The following is a 16,068-nucleotide window of genomic DNA, read 5'->3' as shown; positions in this document are numbered from 1 at the left end:
TTAACTTATATGCAAAGTACATCATGCAAAATGATGGGCTGGATGAAGCACAAGCTGGAATCAAGATTGCCAGGAGACATATCAATAACCTCAGATACCCATATGACACCACCCTTATGGCAGAAAGCAAAGAAGAAATAGAATCTCTTGATGAAAGTGAAAAAGGAGAATGAAAAAGTTGGCTTAACACTCAACATTCAGAAAACTAAGATCATGGCATCTGGTCCCATCACTTCATGGCAAATAGATGGGGAAACAATGGAAATAGTGAGAAACTTTATTTTGGGGGGCTCCAAAATTGCTGCAGATGGTGACTGCAGCCATGAAATTAAAAGATGCTTGCTCCTTGGAAGAAAAACTATGAACAACCTAGACAGCATTTTAAAAAGCAGAGACTTACTTTACCAACAAAGGTCCATCTAGTCAAAGCTATGGTTTTTCCAGTAGTCATGTATGGATGTGAGAGTTGGACTATAAAGAAAGCTGATTGCCAAAGAATTGATGCTTTTGAACTGTGGTGTTGGAGAAGACTCTTGAGAGTCCCTTGGACTGCAAGGTGATCCAACCAGTCCATCCTAAAGGAAATCAGTCCTGAATGTTCATTGGAAGGACTGATGCTGAAGCTGAAACTCCAATACTTTGGACACCTGATGCGAAGAACCAACACATTGGAAAAGACCCTGATGCTGGGAAAGATTGAAGGCGGGAGTAGAAGGGGATGACAGAGGATGAGACAGTTGGATGGCATCACTGATGCAATGGACATGAGTTTGAGTAGGCTCCGGGAGTTGGTGATGGATAGGGAAGCCTGGCATGCTGCAGTCCATGGGGTCGCAAAGAGTCAGACACAACTGAGCAACTCAACTGAACTGAAGATCATCTTTTCCAGTGAAACACTTCTAAACAGCCCTACAATTTATTGCTTCCGCTTAAGTTTCTCTAGAAGTTTGGGTGATACAATCAGCCTCCTAAACAGCAGTTCACAGGAAAGTGCTAAAAACAAAAATATAGAGACACTTGTGTCCCTTTGGCTCAAGATTGCTTATCCTGTACATGAGACAGGGTGTTCAGGGCTGGTACACTGGGATGACCCTGAGGGATGGGATGGGGAGGGACGGGGGAGGGAGGGTCAGGATGGGGAACACATGTACACAGATGGCTGATTGATGTGAATGTATGGCAAAACCCACCACATTATTGTAAAGTAATTAGCCCCCAATTAAAATAAATTAAAAAAAAATATTGCTTATCCTGGACTCTTAACTGAAACATGCTCAATAAACATTCATGAACTCTATAGCAGTAAGATGTTTATTGGGCCTAATTTTTAATAAAACCATTTTTTCACTTCTCAGTTCAGTCTCTCAGTCGTGTCCGACTCTTTGCGACCCCATGAACTGCAGCAAGCCAGGCCTCCCTGTCCATCACCAACTCCTGGAGTTCACCCAAACTCATGTCCATCGAGTTGGTGATGCCATCCAGCCATCTCATCCTCTGTTGTTCCCTTCTCCTCCTGCCCTCAATCCCTCCCAGAATCAGAGTCTTTTCCAATAAGTCAACTCTTTGCATGAGATGGCCAAAGTACTGGAGTTTCAGCTTTAGCATCAGTCCTCCCAATGAACACCCAGGACTGATCTCCTTTAGGATGAACTGGTTGGATCTCCTTGCAGTCCAAGGGACTCTCAAGAGTCTTCTCTAACACCACAGTTCAAAAGCATCAATTTTCAGCACTCAGCTTTCTTCACAGTCCAACTCTCACATCCATACATGACCACTGGAAAAACCATAGCCTTGACTAGACGGACCTTTGTTGGCAAAGCAATGTCTCTGCTTTTGAATATGCTATATAGGTTGGTCATAACTTTTCTTCCAAGGAGTAAGTGTCTTTTAATTTCATGGCTGCAGTCACCATCTGCAGTGATTTTGGAGCCCAAAAAAATAAAGTCTGACACTGTTTCCACTGTTTCCCCATCTATTTCCCATGAAGTGATGAGACCGCATGCCATGATCTTAGTTTTCTGAATGTTGAGCTTTAAGCCAACTTTTTCACTCTACTCTTTCACTTTCATGAAGAGCCTTTTTAGTTCCTCTTCACTTTCTGCCATAAGGGTGGTGTCATCTGCATATCTGAGGTTATTGATATTTCTCCCAGCAATCTTGATTCTAGCCTGTACTTCTTCCAGCCCAGCGTTTCTCATGATGTACTCTGCATGAAAGTTAAATAAGCAGGGTGACAATATACAGCCCTGACGTACTCCTTTTCCTATATGGAACCAGTCTGTTGTTCCATGTCCAGTTCTAACTGTTACTTCCTGACCTGCATATAGGTTTCTCAAGAGGCAGGTGAAGTGGTCTGGTATTCCCATCTCTTTCAGAATTTTCCATAACACTTGACCTGAACATGAGACAATGGTATTTGGTTAGATTGTGGCTACCTGCTAAATATTACTGAGAGAAAGCAGCTTCTCGGAAACCATTTGGCGCAAGAATCTCAGCTCCAAAAGAGATTCTCTTCATCTCTTTCACACCAGGGCAGATACTCTCAGACAGGAATTGGATTGCTTCTTTAGTAATTGCTTTATTTACCTTTTCTCAGCAGTTACTAGAAAGATAATCTACAGTTCGATTACCTTTTATTTTCTTTCCTAGTTTAAATACAAATATTCCAATGAAAGTCACCTGATTATAAGATTATCAGGTATAACAGTATATAAATAAATCCAAGGAGGTTTCCTACCTTTCCTGAATAGGAAACGCAGTTGGGAGTCTCATTATAGGGAACACGTGGCTCATTCTCATCCCAGTAAGTTAGAGTAACTTCAGTACCATCTGACCACTGAAATAGGGCTGGTGTGTTTATATTCCTAAGGCCTGTCCACATTTCCCCTTCAGCATCTAAAAGAAAAATGTTTTGTTTGGTTACTCAGTCACATACTTCCACATGGAAACTACTGCTGATTTTTACATTTTGATAAGGGGTATTAGCAGCCTTGATGGTATTTCTTTTTCTTTTAATTCAGGAAAGTGATATTCTTTATTAGCTTGTAACAGTGTTAATATGTTAGGCTGGCCTGATGACGAGGGCTTTTCAGATCACTTATGCAGGCAGGGTACACAGGCGGAACAGCTAGCTGTACAATGATCTGTAGGCTGTATGTTCCTGAAACCTGGTTTAGATAAACCTTGCTTTATGAGAAATAATGAAATTCTACTAACAGTCATAGATATTTCAGTTAGAATAAGAATATTGTTCATCACTGAATGACTGTACTGCTTTGCCAGGTCAAACAACTGGTACCACGCTGGCACAGAATATAGGTATCTGAAAGTGAAAAGTGAAAGTGAAGTCACTCAGTTGTGCTATTACTGTGGGTGACTCGTAGGAGCAGACCTTAATACTGGCTCTCTGGTTTTGTTCATTTTTTTAGCTTCCAAATCATTATAAAAGTGAGGTAAGTGTCACTTAAGTGTCAGGAGGAATTTAAATAGCATTTAGCTTATGAGAAGAGGGAAATTATTCAGTCAACGGTTGTACTGTCAGGTTGGTAGCCGCTTGCTACACGCAACTATTTAAAATCGTAAATCAATTAAAATGAAAGGAAAGCAAAAATTCAATTCTCCAGTCACTCTGGCTACATTTCTAGGGTTCAAAAGCCACAAGTGGTTGGTGGTTATTGAATGACAGCACGGATTTTCTGCCAGTTCCATCACGGCAGAAAATTCTATTGGATAATACTGATCAAAATTGGATCAAACTGTAAGGTTTTCATTCTCTCTAAGAGTCTGAAAACAGGGATACTTTAAAATGTTTTAAACCTCTTTTTAAGAGGATATCTTAAAAACTTACCCCCATTATGAAGTTTTGTGACAACTACCTCCACATCTGCTAGAGAGTGAATGCTGATGAGGTCACTGCTGAAGGTCTGGCATGTCGTATGTGCCTTGTCCCAGGAATCACTTTCATTGACCAGCAGATAGCAAAAGCCATCATTTGGCACCCAGTCTGCAGCATCGCAGTGGGTATCTGAGTATGTCCACATATCTGGAGGAAAAGAAGCTATTTACATTCCAGTAAAGATATAGCTATTTTGAATCAATAACATTGCAAATTCTTTCCTGAATCATAAGGCTTCTGGAAAACTGAAGAACGGGATTTTAGATGGTACAGTGACATGAATTTGTGCAGTGCACAGCATCATAAGAGTGACTGCAGGGATTCAGACAATAATGTGACTTTAGAGTGATACAAATTTGCTATATGGCTGGCTATAGACTATTTATAGAGGGATTTCCCTGAGTCCTAGTACACAGAAGAAAAGTGTGCGGTAAGTCAGTAATTGACAAATCTCTTCCTGGGTATGGGATTTGTGATGCTCCCCTCCAGTCTCTGCCTTTGAGAGGTTATAATGTTAAGCTTCCTTTTCAGGTATGGTCAGCTTAGCAAGGGAATGTACATTCGTGCTCATGGCTGAACAAACAAGCAGAGATTTAAGGAACATAATAAGACATTTATTCATTTCACATCTAAGAAATGGCATCAGTGAAGGGAAAGAGCAAAGAGCATCTCTGGACCTCTTCTTTCCTGCCCTCTACTAGTCCTACAGGCCTCATGGAATGAGGGATTCTTTGTTTTGACTATAATAAAATTTAGCCAAGTGATGGTCAAAAACATTAGAGAAAAAGAGCAGGGTATAAACCATAAAGAATACGTCTACCCCTCTTAACAGAACTAGAAAGTAGTTCAGCTATTCAGGCTTCACGGATTTGGACCATTTGGAATGTTTTTTATAAGAGAATACATCTTCAAAATGTGGACAGTGTGTTTTTTACTAAAGGATAAAACCAGGTTCACCTTCTCACACTTGTAAAATAACTCAATTAACTTTAAGATTCTGAAATAGCACTTATTATTATATTTTACAATTATAATAAAGGAACAGAGGGAAAAACACTCACAATTGAACTTAAAATAATTGTTTTCATATTATAGTCTTTGTCTCTATGAATACATATTTTTACAAGATTACAATGATAAGTAAACATATGATTTTGTTCTGTTCTTTGTATTTTCCTGCTGGCACAGTTATGTTAATAAATACATTTGTTCAATCATGTGGAAACATCATGATTTACTTAATAATTGCTACTAAAGGATATTTATTTGATCTATATAAGTCACCCTGGTTTATTTTCATTGGTGCCGTCCTTTCTGCTATGCCTTTTGTTGTATGGACTAAATTTGGTTTGAATCAACTTGGAAGATGACTGTTCATTTTCCCCTATTATTTTTTAATCTTAAAAGAACAGCTTTATGCTCCTATTTGGATGATAAGAAATTTTATGCTTTATTCTCTTCCCTCAACATTCTTTAAAGCACAAGACAATTTAAAACCTCTTCTCCCAGTTTTAAGTACTCAATGAGGATTTAATCAAATACCGGGTATATGGTGGGCCCCAAGCAAGACAATAAGGATATTTCTCTCCTCCATTCTTTTGAACACTTCTCAAACTTTTCTGGACCTTGGAAGTTTCAGCTGTCCTGTGTCTCTCTTACTCCCAAACTCCCTGGGAAAAAACACCTCTGTGCACATATTTTGTCCGTCTACACCTCTTCTTTCTACCTCATTTGTCAGAATCAGCCTGGTAAAGCAGGGAGGTGGGTGGGCATTGTAGGGCAATTCCTATGTCCATTATTTTTCACTCCCCATAGAGGCAGGTCATATATAAGACCTCTCCTTAGAGTGTGGCTCTCAAACTGAAGAGTGTATCAGAATCACCTGAAAGGCTTTTTTTCTTTTCTCAAAGCAACTTTTTTTTTTTTTTAAATCCAGAGTCTTAAAAAAAAAATTTATTTATGTATTTGGCTGTGGCAGGTCTTAGTTGCAGCACGTGGGATCTTCCTTGGGTAATGCAGGATCTTTTGTTGGAGTGCACAGACTCTCTAGTTGTGTGTGGGCTTAGCTGCTCCATGGCATGTGTGATCTCAGTTCCCCAACCAGGGATCAAAACTGTGTCTCCTGCATTGGGAAGCAGATTCTTAACCACCTGACCACCAGGGAAGCCCCTGGAAGCACAGGTTGGGGATCCCCATCCTCAGAGTATCTCATTTAGTAAATATGGGTACGTCCTAAGAATCTGCATTTCTAACAGGTACAGGTGAAGCTGATGCTCTTGGTCTGGGGAACCACTGCTCCAGAGAAAGAACAGCCACCTGTGAAGAGAACTATATTTCCTATCTAGAATATCTCTGCCTTCTTATGAGCATATAGCAAGCTAAAGCTTTATTCATGTATAGTTTATAATATCTAACCACAGGGTCAATATCAAATACCTTCCTGCATTGGCAGTATCAGGTGAAGGAAAGGGGGAAACAGGTATCTGAAATGGATTTGCTTGATTTCACAAAACTAATTTTGAGACCTTTGTCGGAGGAAGTGAGAAAGGTACCTGTCAACTCCACTGTGCTATTTAACAGTTTCTCACAGACATAGGGCAGTTGAGCCTCGCAGGAAAAACTCTGCCACAGACCCGAATCGGCATCCATTCTTGCACAGCTTGATCTGCCAATGATAGGTGTCAACAGCACATCTGAAATGGCAAGATTTTCAGAGTTAAAAGAAGAAGGTTAGGGCAAGGGTGGTGGTTAGAAAAAATAATTTGTATTCTTAACTTTATTTATTGGAACTCATGAAATAGTTAAAACTTTTAACTACATTGGGATGTATAAGCTGCAATAGACAATCACATGTTTAACTATACCTTCTTAAATATAGGACACAGGAGTAGAAATACTCTAATATGTTGTAGCTAATTTAAAAAACAAAACCAAAAACAAAACCTCTGCCCCTAACCAATCTGCCTGTCATATCCTGTGGTCAGTAGTTCTTAATTTGCTACCCTACCCAATAAAATGCTAATTTATGATTCTACTATGCCTTCAAGGCTTTAAGATTAAATTATCTTTAAAGATTCTACTTACTGAGATAATAGAGAATTTATTTACTAAGAAAATTCTATTAACTGAAATGCCAATGAATTGGTATTTTATTGCACTTATCTCATTTTTATTATATGTATGTAGAATACTTTGGTAGTGAAGTTAGTGTTAACTTTTACATTCTACATTTTATCAGAAGCCTATGATTTTATTTTTTTTTAAAGATATCTAAACCTTTTTTGGAGAAGGCAATGGCACCCCACTCCAGTACTCTTGCCTGGAAAATCCCATGGATGGAGGAGCCTGGTAGGCTGCAGTCCATGGGGTCGCTGAGAATCGGACACAACTGACTGACTTCACTTTCACTTTTTACTTTCATGCACTGGAGAAGGAAATGGCAACCCACTCCAGTGTTCTTGCCTGGAGAATCCCAGGGATGGAGCCTGGTGGGCTGTCTATGGGGTTGCACAGAGTCGGACACGACTGAAGTGACTTAGCAGCAAACCTTTTTTGGGGAGGCTGAAGACCTTTTGACTAACTAGGGTTTTGTTTTATTCACTATAAAATTTTCTTAAGGATATTTATTTGTATATGAAAATATAACCATTATGTTGTCAGTACTTGGGTGCTGCAGTGGAAGACTTCAGGAGTTTGAGAATGAGGAATTATTTCCACTGGATGGTGTCACCAACTCAATGGACATGAGTTTGAGCATGCTCCAGGAGTAGGTGATGGACAGGGAAGCCTGGTGTGCTGCAGTCCATGGGGTCTATAAGAGTCAGACACAACTAAGCAACTGAATTGAATTATTTCCATATTAGAGTTAAGCTGCAGATGAAATGCAATATGGGTCAGTCATGGACATGTCAAGTCCTCTCAGGGACACATAAAGGTTCCTGGGCCGTGGAGTGGGGCTCTTTCTGCTCCTACCTAAAAACGCAGGGTCACTCTAAAGATTAGGGACAAATGCTCAGTTGCCCATGGTGGGGGTCAACTTGGCTATAATGGAATCACAATAAAGAAGGGTTCAGGGAAAAAAAATTCTTCTGAGAGTTTGAAATTTGTATAAGCTCCCAGGGAGTGAGAAGGTTGTTTTTTTTTTTGTTTGTTTGTTTTTTTGAAGTTTATGCTTTGTAAATGGAAGAGCAGGCAGTTGTTTGTTTGTTTGTTTGTTTTTTGAAGTTTATGCTTTGTAAATGGAAGAGCAGTCAGTTACCTGGGTCCCAGTTGAGAAAGTTTAACGGACTGTGGTCTGACCATTCCCAGCCTCTAGCAGAGTACAGTTGATTTAGACCAATCCAGAAAATTCTCGCAATGCCTTCTTTTCCTGTAAGAATTACATAGGTTTAAAAAGTGACAAAATTATGTGTTATTAATAATCCAGACTTAAGTTTATACTACTAGCAAAACATCTGCAGGTCTTGATTATGAGGCAGGAACCCTGTAGGAGACTGTATCCAACAAAAGCAGTTGATGCTGGCAGGCAACAAAACTTCTGTCTATTGAGAAACCCAAAGGCTGCTAAGTTAATCCAATTCCGCTTCTCCATTAGCTTGTTCAGTTCCTCCATGGTTGTATGGGTCCATGTGTATTGAAAAAAAAATAGAATGAAGATTCTGGGAAGAAGATGGTAGGAACAGAGGACCAATTATCACTCCAGTAAGAAATAAATATGAGGTTAAGAGTGAAATATAAGGATACACTATGCTTTCCAGGAGCTTCACTGTGAAAGACAGAAGCAGGGATTCAGGATCCAGGGGAAAAAAATTTAATGGTAGATGTTTAAACAAGTTTATAGCCTATTTGGGAAGAGTCCATAGAGTTTTGATAAAAATATAAGAGAATAAACAGTTGATGAGATTACAAACAGCTTGGAGGAAGTAGTTAACATTGAACCAGATGGAGAAATAACAGCATAGATAGAGGAAAAATTGTAAGTGTGATAGTGAGAAACTAAGGGTTGACCTCACTTTTCTCAAGGAGAGAGATAAGGATACTCTCTCTACTAAGGAAGGAGAGGTGGATGTTTGAGTAGATGGCTTGAAGAGAATGCTGAAGGGAACTCTGGATTTTTCCTTTTTTTTCACCTTGTTAGCATAAACAAGGGCTGTCAGCACTGGTACAGCAAGACCTTGAGGAATTAATCTAACGTACATCTTTCTTTATTAGTAAATGGGATTGATTTTCCAGCATTCCTAAAGCAGTCCTGGAAATTATGACATATATATGGTACTCCAGACTCAACCATACCTGACATTCAGAATTCCTTTCATTCATTCATTTCTAACCAGGGATACTATATAGGGGACCAACCCTTCCCATCTATCCCAAGTTCAATGTCCTCTTTTCCGTGAAACCTTTCCAGATATCCCCCAGCAGGAATTCTGAATAACCGTACTGCTTCCTTTGAATAATCCTATTGTTCACCTGCACACAAAAAGTAAACGTTTACAATGGAACAAAACGATGTTTGGAAGGTGTCAGGCTCCTGTTTACTTCATCACCATGTTCTATTTGTGATCTGTATTGATGATGACTCATGCCTTATTCCTCACTAGAATCATAAGATTTTAAAATTGTGACTATGCTGATAACACCAGTGCTCAAAAGTTTTTGTGTGTCTTTCTGTGGATGTGATAAATTTGAAAGGCTCTGGTTGGGCAAATGCAAAGGGTAGGGATTTCTTCCCTGGTCTAGACAATTTGGAGCTGGACTTTTTTCCTTCATCTAGTCCAAGCAAGGAATGCTATGATACATTTGGAGGAATGTTTGGTAGAAAGAAAAGAAAAGAAAGTGAAGTCACTCGGTCATGTCTGACTCTTTCTGACCCCATGGACTGTAGGCTGTCAGGATTCTCCATCCATGGGATTTTCCAGCCAAGAATACTGGAGTGGGTTGCCATGTCCTTCTACAGGGGATCTTCCTGGCCCAGGGATTGAACTCAGGTCTCCCACACTGCAGGCAGACTCTTTACTGTCTGAGCCACCAGGGAAGCAGGTGTGGACTAATTTGAGACTCTGTCTCTGCCTGTCTTTGCCATCAACAAAAAGATGATTGCTAGCTTAAGTCCCTATGTCTAATCAAATGGGCAAGTCCACTGAACTAGATATTCCTGACCATCCCCAACACCCCTTTTCAGACATGACTCTATATTTCTATTCCTCTCCCCACAGTGAGAAACTGTAGGGCCTGATAATGTTCATGCATCTGAGAGGAACATCAGAAAGGCCACAGCCAGCAGGGGCCCTGACCTAGACATGTCCTAGCCTTGGGCCAACTATCAAGGGAGTTCAAAGTGAGCAGTCTCTCAGGGAAGAGACAAATTAAGGAGAATAGAAATGTGCTGTTCCTGCTCTGGGGATTGTAGGTCCTCCTTTGTAGCTCTAGGATGAATCTATGATTAGAGGTCCCTGAGAAGGACACAGCCACAGGACATTCGACTCCCAAACAAAATCTAGTGAATATGAGCAAACCGAATCCCCCACTGGTAGGCCCCTTGTATTAGTAAAACAAAATCAAAATACACTAATTAGGTGCAGAACAGGCACAGAGAAGAAAGAATGCTCTTTTAGACTGTGTGGGATTTATCTTCAAGAGGGATGATCCTACTTTATTTCTGTCAGCAAATTCCCTAGTCCCATCCAACCACTAGCTACCAAACCCAGAGGTCATTTGGGAATAACATTCCCCACTATATTTGTGTCTGTACAACTCTTATTTCCCTGACTAGACCAAGCACTTTGATCACAAATTTCTGACTCACTTTAGTGTGTGTGTTGTGTGTTCAGTCGCTCAGTCGTGTCTGACTCTGCGACCCCATGGACCATAGCCTGCCAGGCTCCTCTGTCCACGGAATTTTCCAGGCAAGAAACTGGAGCAGGTTGCCATTCCCTTCTCCAGGGGATCTTCCCAATCCAGGGATGAAACCCACATCTCTTGTGTCTCTTGCATTGGCAGGCAAGTTCTTTACCACTGGCACCACCTGGGAAGCCCTTTTGTGGGCCTCACTATTCCCAGTCCACTGTTTATACCTGCTAGTTTTCAGGGAAGGGACACAATATTAACAGAAATTTCAAGAAATGCTTCAGATTTGGTTACTCTGAGCTTCAGATGTCAAAGTACAGCTTTCTTAGGTCTTAGGAAATCAGCAATCATAATTAGGCATATTGAGCACTCACAGTGAAAAAGAAGCTTGGAAAATTAGAAAGGACTGTGCATCTGACATTACTGATAAGCAAAAAATTGTGGGGAGTGTGTGGCCAGGGACAGCAGACAACTGAATCCATAACTCATTATCCTCTTTTACTTGTTATTAAAGAAAATTGATGCATAAAGAAATCCTGCAACATTTATTCCTTCAAATGCATCATTAGACTGTTTGGACTGGTGTTGACAGTCACACTTTGACAACTTTTTCCCTCACAGAAGCCATTAGCTTCCAAATGTCAGTATTCTGGGAGACAAATTTATTGACACTTTTAATTCTCAACAGTATTTTTTGTAAGTTTTCAGCGGGGTCTGGAATAGAATTCCATTGCCTAACAGTAGCCAAAATTATGTTTCTTTGACAGATTTCCATTCAAGAGATCTGATTATTCAAGTTCTGAATAACACAAGAAAGGGTTAAAAGAATAAGAAAGAGATCTGAATAAAGTTTAAGCCAAAAACCATGACAGAAGACCAGTAGACTTTTTTTGTGGTTACACTGGTTTATAACATAAGTTTCATGTGTGCAACATTATATTTCAACTTCTATATTTGGTGGCGTGCTCACCACCAAATTTTAGTTTCCATCTGTTCGTATATAGTTGACTTCTTTTAGCCACTTCACCACTTTTAGCCATTTCACCCACTTCTCTTCCTGCTTCTCATCTTATAACCATTATTCTGTTCTCTATGTTTTTGTTTTGCTTGTTTATGTATTTGTTTATTTAAATATGTCACATGAGTAAAGCCATACAGTACTTGTCTTTATATGTCTGACTAATTTCACACAATATAACACTCTCAAGGTCTCTCCGTGATGTTTTTCATAGAAATAGAACAAAATTTTATACAAACAAGATTCATATGGAACAACAAAAGACCCCAAATAACCAAAGCAATCCTGAGAAAAAAAACAAAGCTGGAGGTAACCACTCCCTGATTTCAAATTATATCACAAAGTTAGAGTAATTATAACAGTATAGTATTGGCAGGAAAAACAGACACACAGATCAAAAGAACATAATTGAGAGCTCAGAAATATAGCCATGCATATATGGGCAACTGATTTATAACAAAGAACATACAATGGAGAAAGGATAGTCCTTTCAATAAATGGTATCGGGAAAACTGGACAGCGCCATGTGCAAAAGAATGAAACTAGACCACTGTCTTGTACCATATTAAAAAATCAGCTCAAAATGGATTCAAAATCTGAGTCTATGACCTGAAACCATAAAACTCCTAGGAGAAAACATAGGCGGTATGTTCTCTGACATCAGTCTTAGAATGTTTCTGGATATATTTCCTTAGGCAAAAGAAGCAAAAGCACAAGTAAACAAACTTGCCTATATAAATCCAGAACGCTTCTGCACAGCAAAGGAAATTACCAACACAACTACCAATGTGAGAAGATATTTGCATATCATTTATCCTATAAGGGGTTAATATTCAAAATATACAAAGAACTCATACATTTCAAAAACAAAAAACCAAACAACCCAATTTAAAAATGGGCATAGGATCTGAATTGACACTGTTCCAAAGAAGACATATAGATAGATGGCCAACAAACATATTAAAGATATTTGACATCAGTAGTTATTAGGGAAGTGCAAATCAAAACTACAATGAGATATCACCTCATGCCTGTTATCAAATGGGCAAGAAACAAAAAATGTTGGAGAAGATGTAGAGAAAAGGAAAGCCTCATACATTGTGGATGGGAATGTAAAAGTCCAGTAGGTTTTTAATGATGAAAACAAAGAAAGGGATGAAAGAGGAGTAAATACTACAGTAAAGAAGTAAGGGAAAAAAAAAAAAAAAGAAAGAAAAAAAAATAAGTAAGGGTTCTGGAGTTATATATATGTTGAAATTCAAATTCCAATTCTGATACTTCATAGCTCTGGGATGTTGGGTGTATTATTTCTAAACATTGATTCCTAATCTGTAAGTGGGGATAAAAATACTTGTAATGATGATTAATTTATAGTTGCCCCCTGAAAAACATGAGTTTGAACCATGCTGGTCCACTTACATGTCGACTCTTTTCACTAAATACATACTATAGAGCTATACAATCTACAGTTGGTTGAATCCATGGATGTAAATGTGAAGTTTTTTACTGAGGTGATCTACTTCGACTCAACAGTCTTCTCCACTCTCCTCAAATTCTCTACTGTTCAATGTTCAAAGTATTTAATGTTCACCTTTTTTCAGATCCTTTCATTTAGGCTTCAGTTAGCAGTTTAATCTTGCTACCTCACCTTGTTTTCCGAATATTTACCTCTCTCGGTCTTTATCATGAGATGCACTTTCAATGGACTGAATAGGATTATATTCAGTATTTTTTCACTTGGGGGCTTTGGTGTTAAATCCCAGGAAAAGACAGAGAAATATAGAAGAAAGCAACATACCTAGACATGAAAATAGAAGACAGCACCTTTACCATCTCAGCAATTTGCTCTACCACAAGCAACTTAAACCTACTTTTTAAAAAAATTTTTTATTGAAGGATAATAGCTTTACATAATTTTGTTATTTTCTGTCAAAGCTCAACATGAATCAGCCATAGGTATACATATATCCCCTCTCTTTAAACCTACCTTTAAGATAAGTTAACTCAGCAGCACTGTTGATGCTCAGTAAGTCAGCTCCTTGATTCTGACATGAAACGTAAGCTTCCTTCCAAGAAAGAGTTGCCTGAATATTAAATTGGTAGCAACTTCCAATCTCCTCGTTCTTTTCCCAATTATCTTCACAGCCACTTTCTGTTGACAAAAAGATATGTCAGTGATCATAAAATAAGGGCATAATGTTGTCTATTACTAAGAGTACTTACAAATACTGCCATTCAATTTGCATACTCTTAAGATATGCTAAGATTGAGGCTGTCATTGTTGTACTAGACAAGATTTTGATTCTTTGGTTAGATGAAAAAACCAAACTCACAGGACAGGAAATGACTTAGACTAGTTAAAGCTTCCATGCTGCTTCTAGCTTCTACTCTCCTTTTATATAACCCCATTGGTTATAATGTCACATTTTAGCCCACGCCTACTCTCTGCCTAAAAACAGGAGTCTTCACCTGTGTTCAACCCCTCGGCTCACTTGAAGATGGTATCAGACTAAAGAGGGGTTTGCCCATGTTCTGCAGTGAAACCACTGAACGTGCTTGCATGTGTGTGTGTTTAGACAATGCTTAAGTGCCTAAGATTTAACGCGTAGTGATACCTTATTTGCAAAACTCAGTCTAGTTTCTCCTTATATTTTAAAAGATGATGTAATATATGACTAATCTTACAGAACTAACATTATATATGCACTATATGTCTGTATGTACATATGTGTGCATGTGTGTGTGTGCTCAGTCATGTCTGACTCTTTGTGACCCCCATGGACTGTAGCCCACCAGGCTCCTCTACCCATGTAATTTTCCAGGCAAGAATACTGGAGTAGGTTGCCATTTCCTCCTCCAGGGGATCATCCCAACCTGGTGATCAAATCCATGTCTCCCGTGTCTCCTGCATTGGCAGGCAGATTCTTTACCACTAGCGCCACCTGGGAAGACTATATATGTACATATAAATATACATGTACATTGTGAATATCATTTTTCTTCAACAAATATCTAAAGAACATGATAACTTCAGATGAAGAACCTTCAAGCTCTTTCCAGGACAGATATGTAGGTCTTGATACAACTAGTTCAAAAATATACTCAGGGCCTCCATGTGCTCCCAACAAGAAGGAAAAACCAACAGAGCTTACGTTAAGTGTATCCCTGGCTTCACGTGGGTTCTTCCAAAGGGTCTCCCATAACCAGTTATACTTATGGACCCTCAAGCAGGAAGGGCCCTTAGAGATCATTTTGTGTAATGTCTTCATTTCACAGATAGGAACAAGGATCTAGGGACATTAGCAGCAGAGCTATAACCAGAGTACAGTTGTCTAACTCTGGTGTTGTTGATCTTCCGAATGGCATACACTGCTTCTTCAGCCACTTCTGAATGTCCTAAACCACAATAGAGGTGGTTGTGACATTTGGTAAAAACAAAGTAGGTGGATTTGCAAGTGCATTACCTAAAGGTTCTTTTTTTATCACTAAGGCAAAACACTTGTAAATCTGGACGATTTCAGCAGGATGGCAATGTATTATTTGCTGTAAAATACAATCTCTATGGTTTAGCAGTCCTCAGATTTGAGAAACTCACAATCTCACTTCTGTAGAAAGGGAGGCGCATGAATGCACTGACAACTCCCGCTTTCATCCAAAGTAGGCTAAAGGCACCAAGACACACGTCAGTCAAGGCAGCAAGGTGGAATGGGATGGGGAATGAACAAGGTGGAACACACTGGGAAATGAAGGTCAGAATCCTGGGAGATCTACCAGGCTCCACACAAATACGGTCTGACACTGACAGGCTATTTCATCAATCTAGGTCTGCTGCTCCTCACCTGAGAAATGAGGGTTTGCTCTGAATAACGTCTAAGCCTCTCCACAATCCCTAAAGTTTCTGATCCAGACTTTGTGCTAGGCTAAGTCGCTTCAGTCACGTCCAACTCTTTGCAACCCTAAGAACTGTATACCACCAGGCTCCTCTGTCCAAGATTCTCCAGACAAGAATACTGGAATGGGTGCCCTCCTCTAAGGGATCTTCCTGACCCAGGGATCGAACCTGTGTCTCCTATGGCTCCTGCATTGCAGGCGGATTCTTTACCGCTGCAATGGGGAGCCCATGATCCAGACTATAGTAAGACTGAAATAAAATTGGTGTCTGGTTGACCAAACCCAGCTTGTCATCAATTACAGGTGGAGTAAATGTTGGCTTTTTATCGTTCAGTAAGTTCTAAGTGTTGAAAAGCCTTTGCCTCTACCTAGAAAAGTAATTCTTAAAGTGTGGTCCCCAGACCATCATCAGCATCAT

General features: G+C 39.5%; 1 protein-coding gene across 4 annotated transcripts in view; it reads right to left on the bottom strand.

The window, feature by feature from the left end:
• Nucleotides 1-16,068, bottom strand: part of LOC102391290 (lymphocyte antigen 75) — a 123,645-nt gene that overhangs the window by 95,853 nt on the left and 11,724 nt on the right. For all 4 annotated transcript variants that reach the window (XM_044934884.2, XM_044934883.2, XM_044934882.2 and 1 more), the window contains exons 4-8: nt 13,747-13,911; nt 8,154-8,264; nt 6,448-6,588; nt 3,848-4,042; nt 2,738-2,895 (exon numbers count right to left, since the gene is read on the bottom strand). In XM_044934884.2, the coding sequence (XP_044790819.2) occupies nt 2,738-2,895; nt 3,848-4,042; nt 6,448-6,588; nt 8,154-8,264; nt 13,747-13,911 (770 nt within the window). The remainder of the gene's footprint in view (nt 1-2,737; nt 2,896-3,847; nt 4,043-6,447; nt 6,589-8,153; nt 8,265-13,746; nt 13,912-16,068) is intronic.

This window comes from Bubalus bubalis, chromosome 2 (genome assembly GCF_019923935.1).
Source record: "Bubalus bubalis isolate 160015118507 breed Murrah chromosome 2, NDDB_SH_1, whole genome shotgun sequence".
NCBI classification, from domain to species: Eukaryota; Metazoa; Chordata; class Mammalia; order Artiodactyla; family Bovidae; genus Bubalus; species Bubalus bubalis.
The sequence above is the reverse complement of the archived record's forward strand: the minus strand, read 5'-3'. Positions and strand labels throughout refer to the sequence as shown.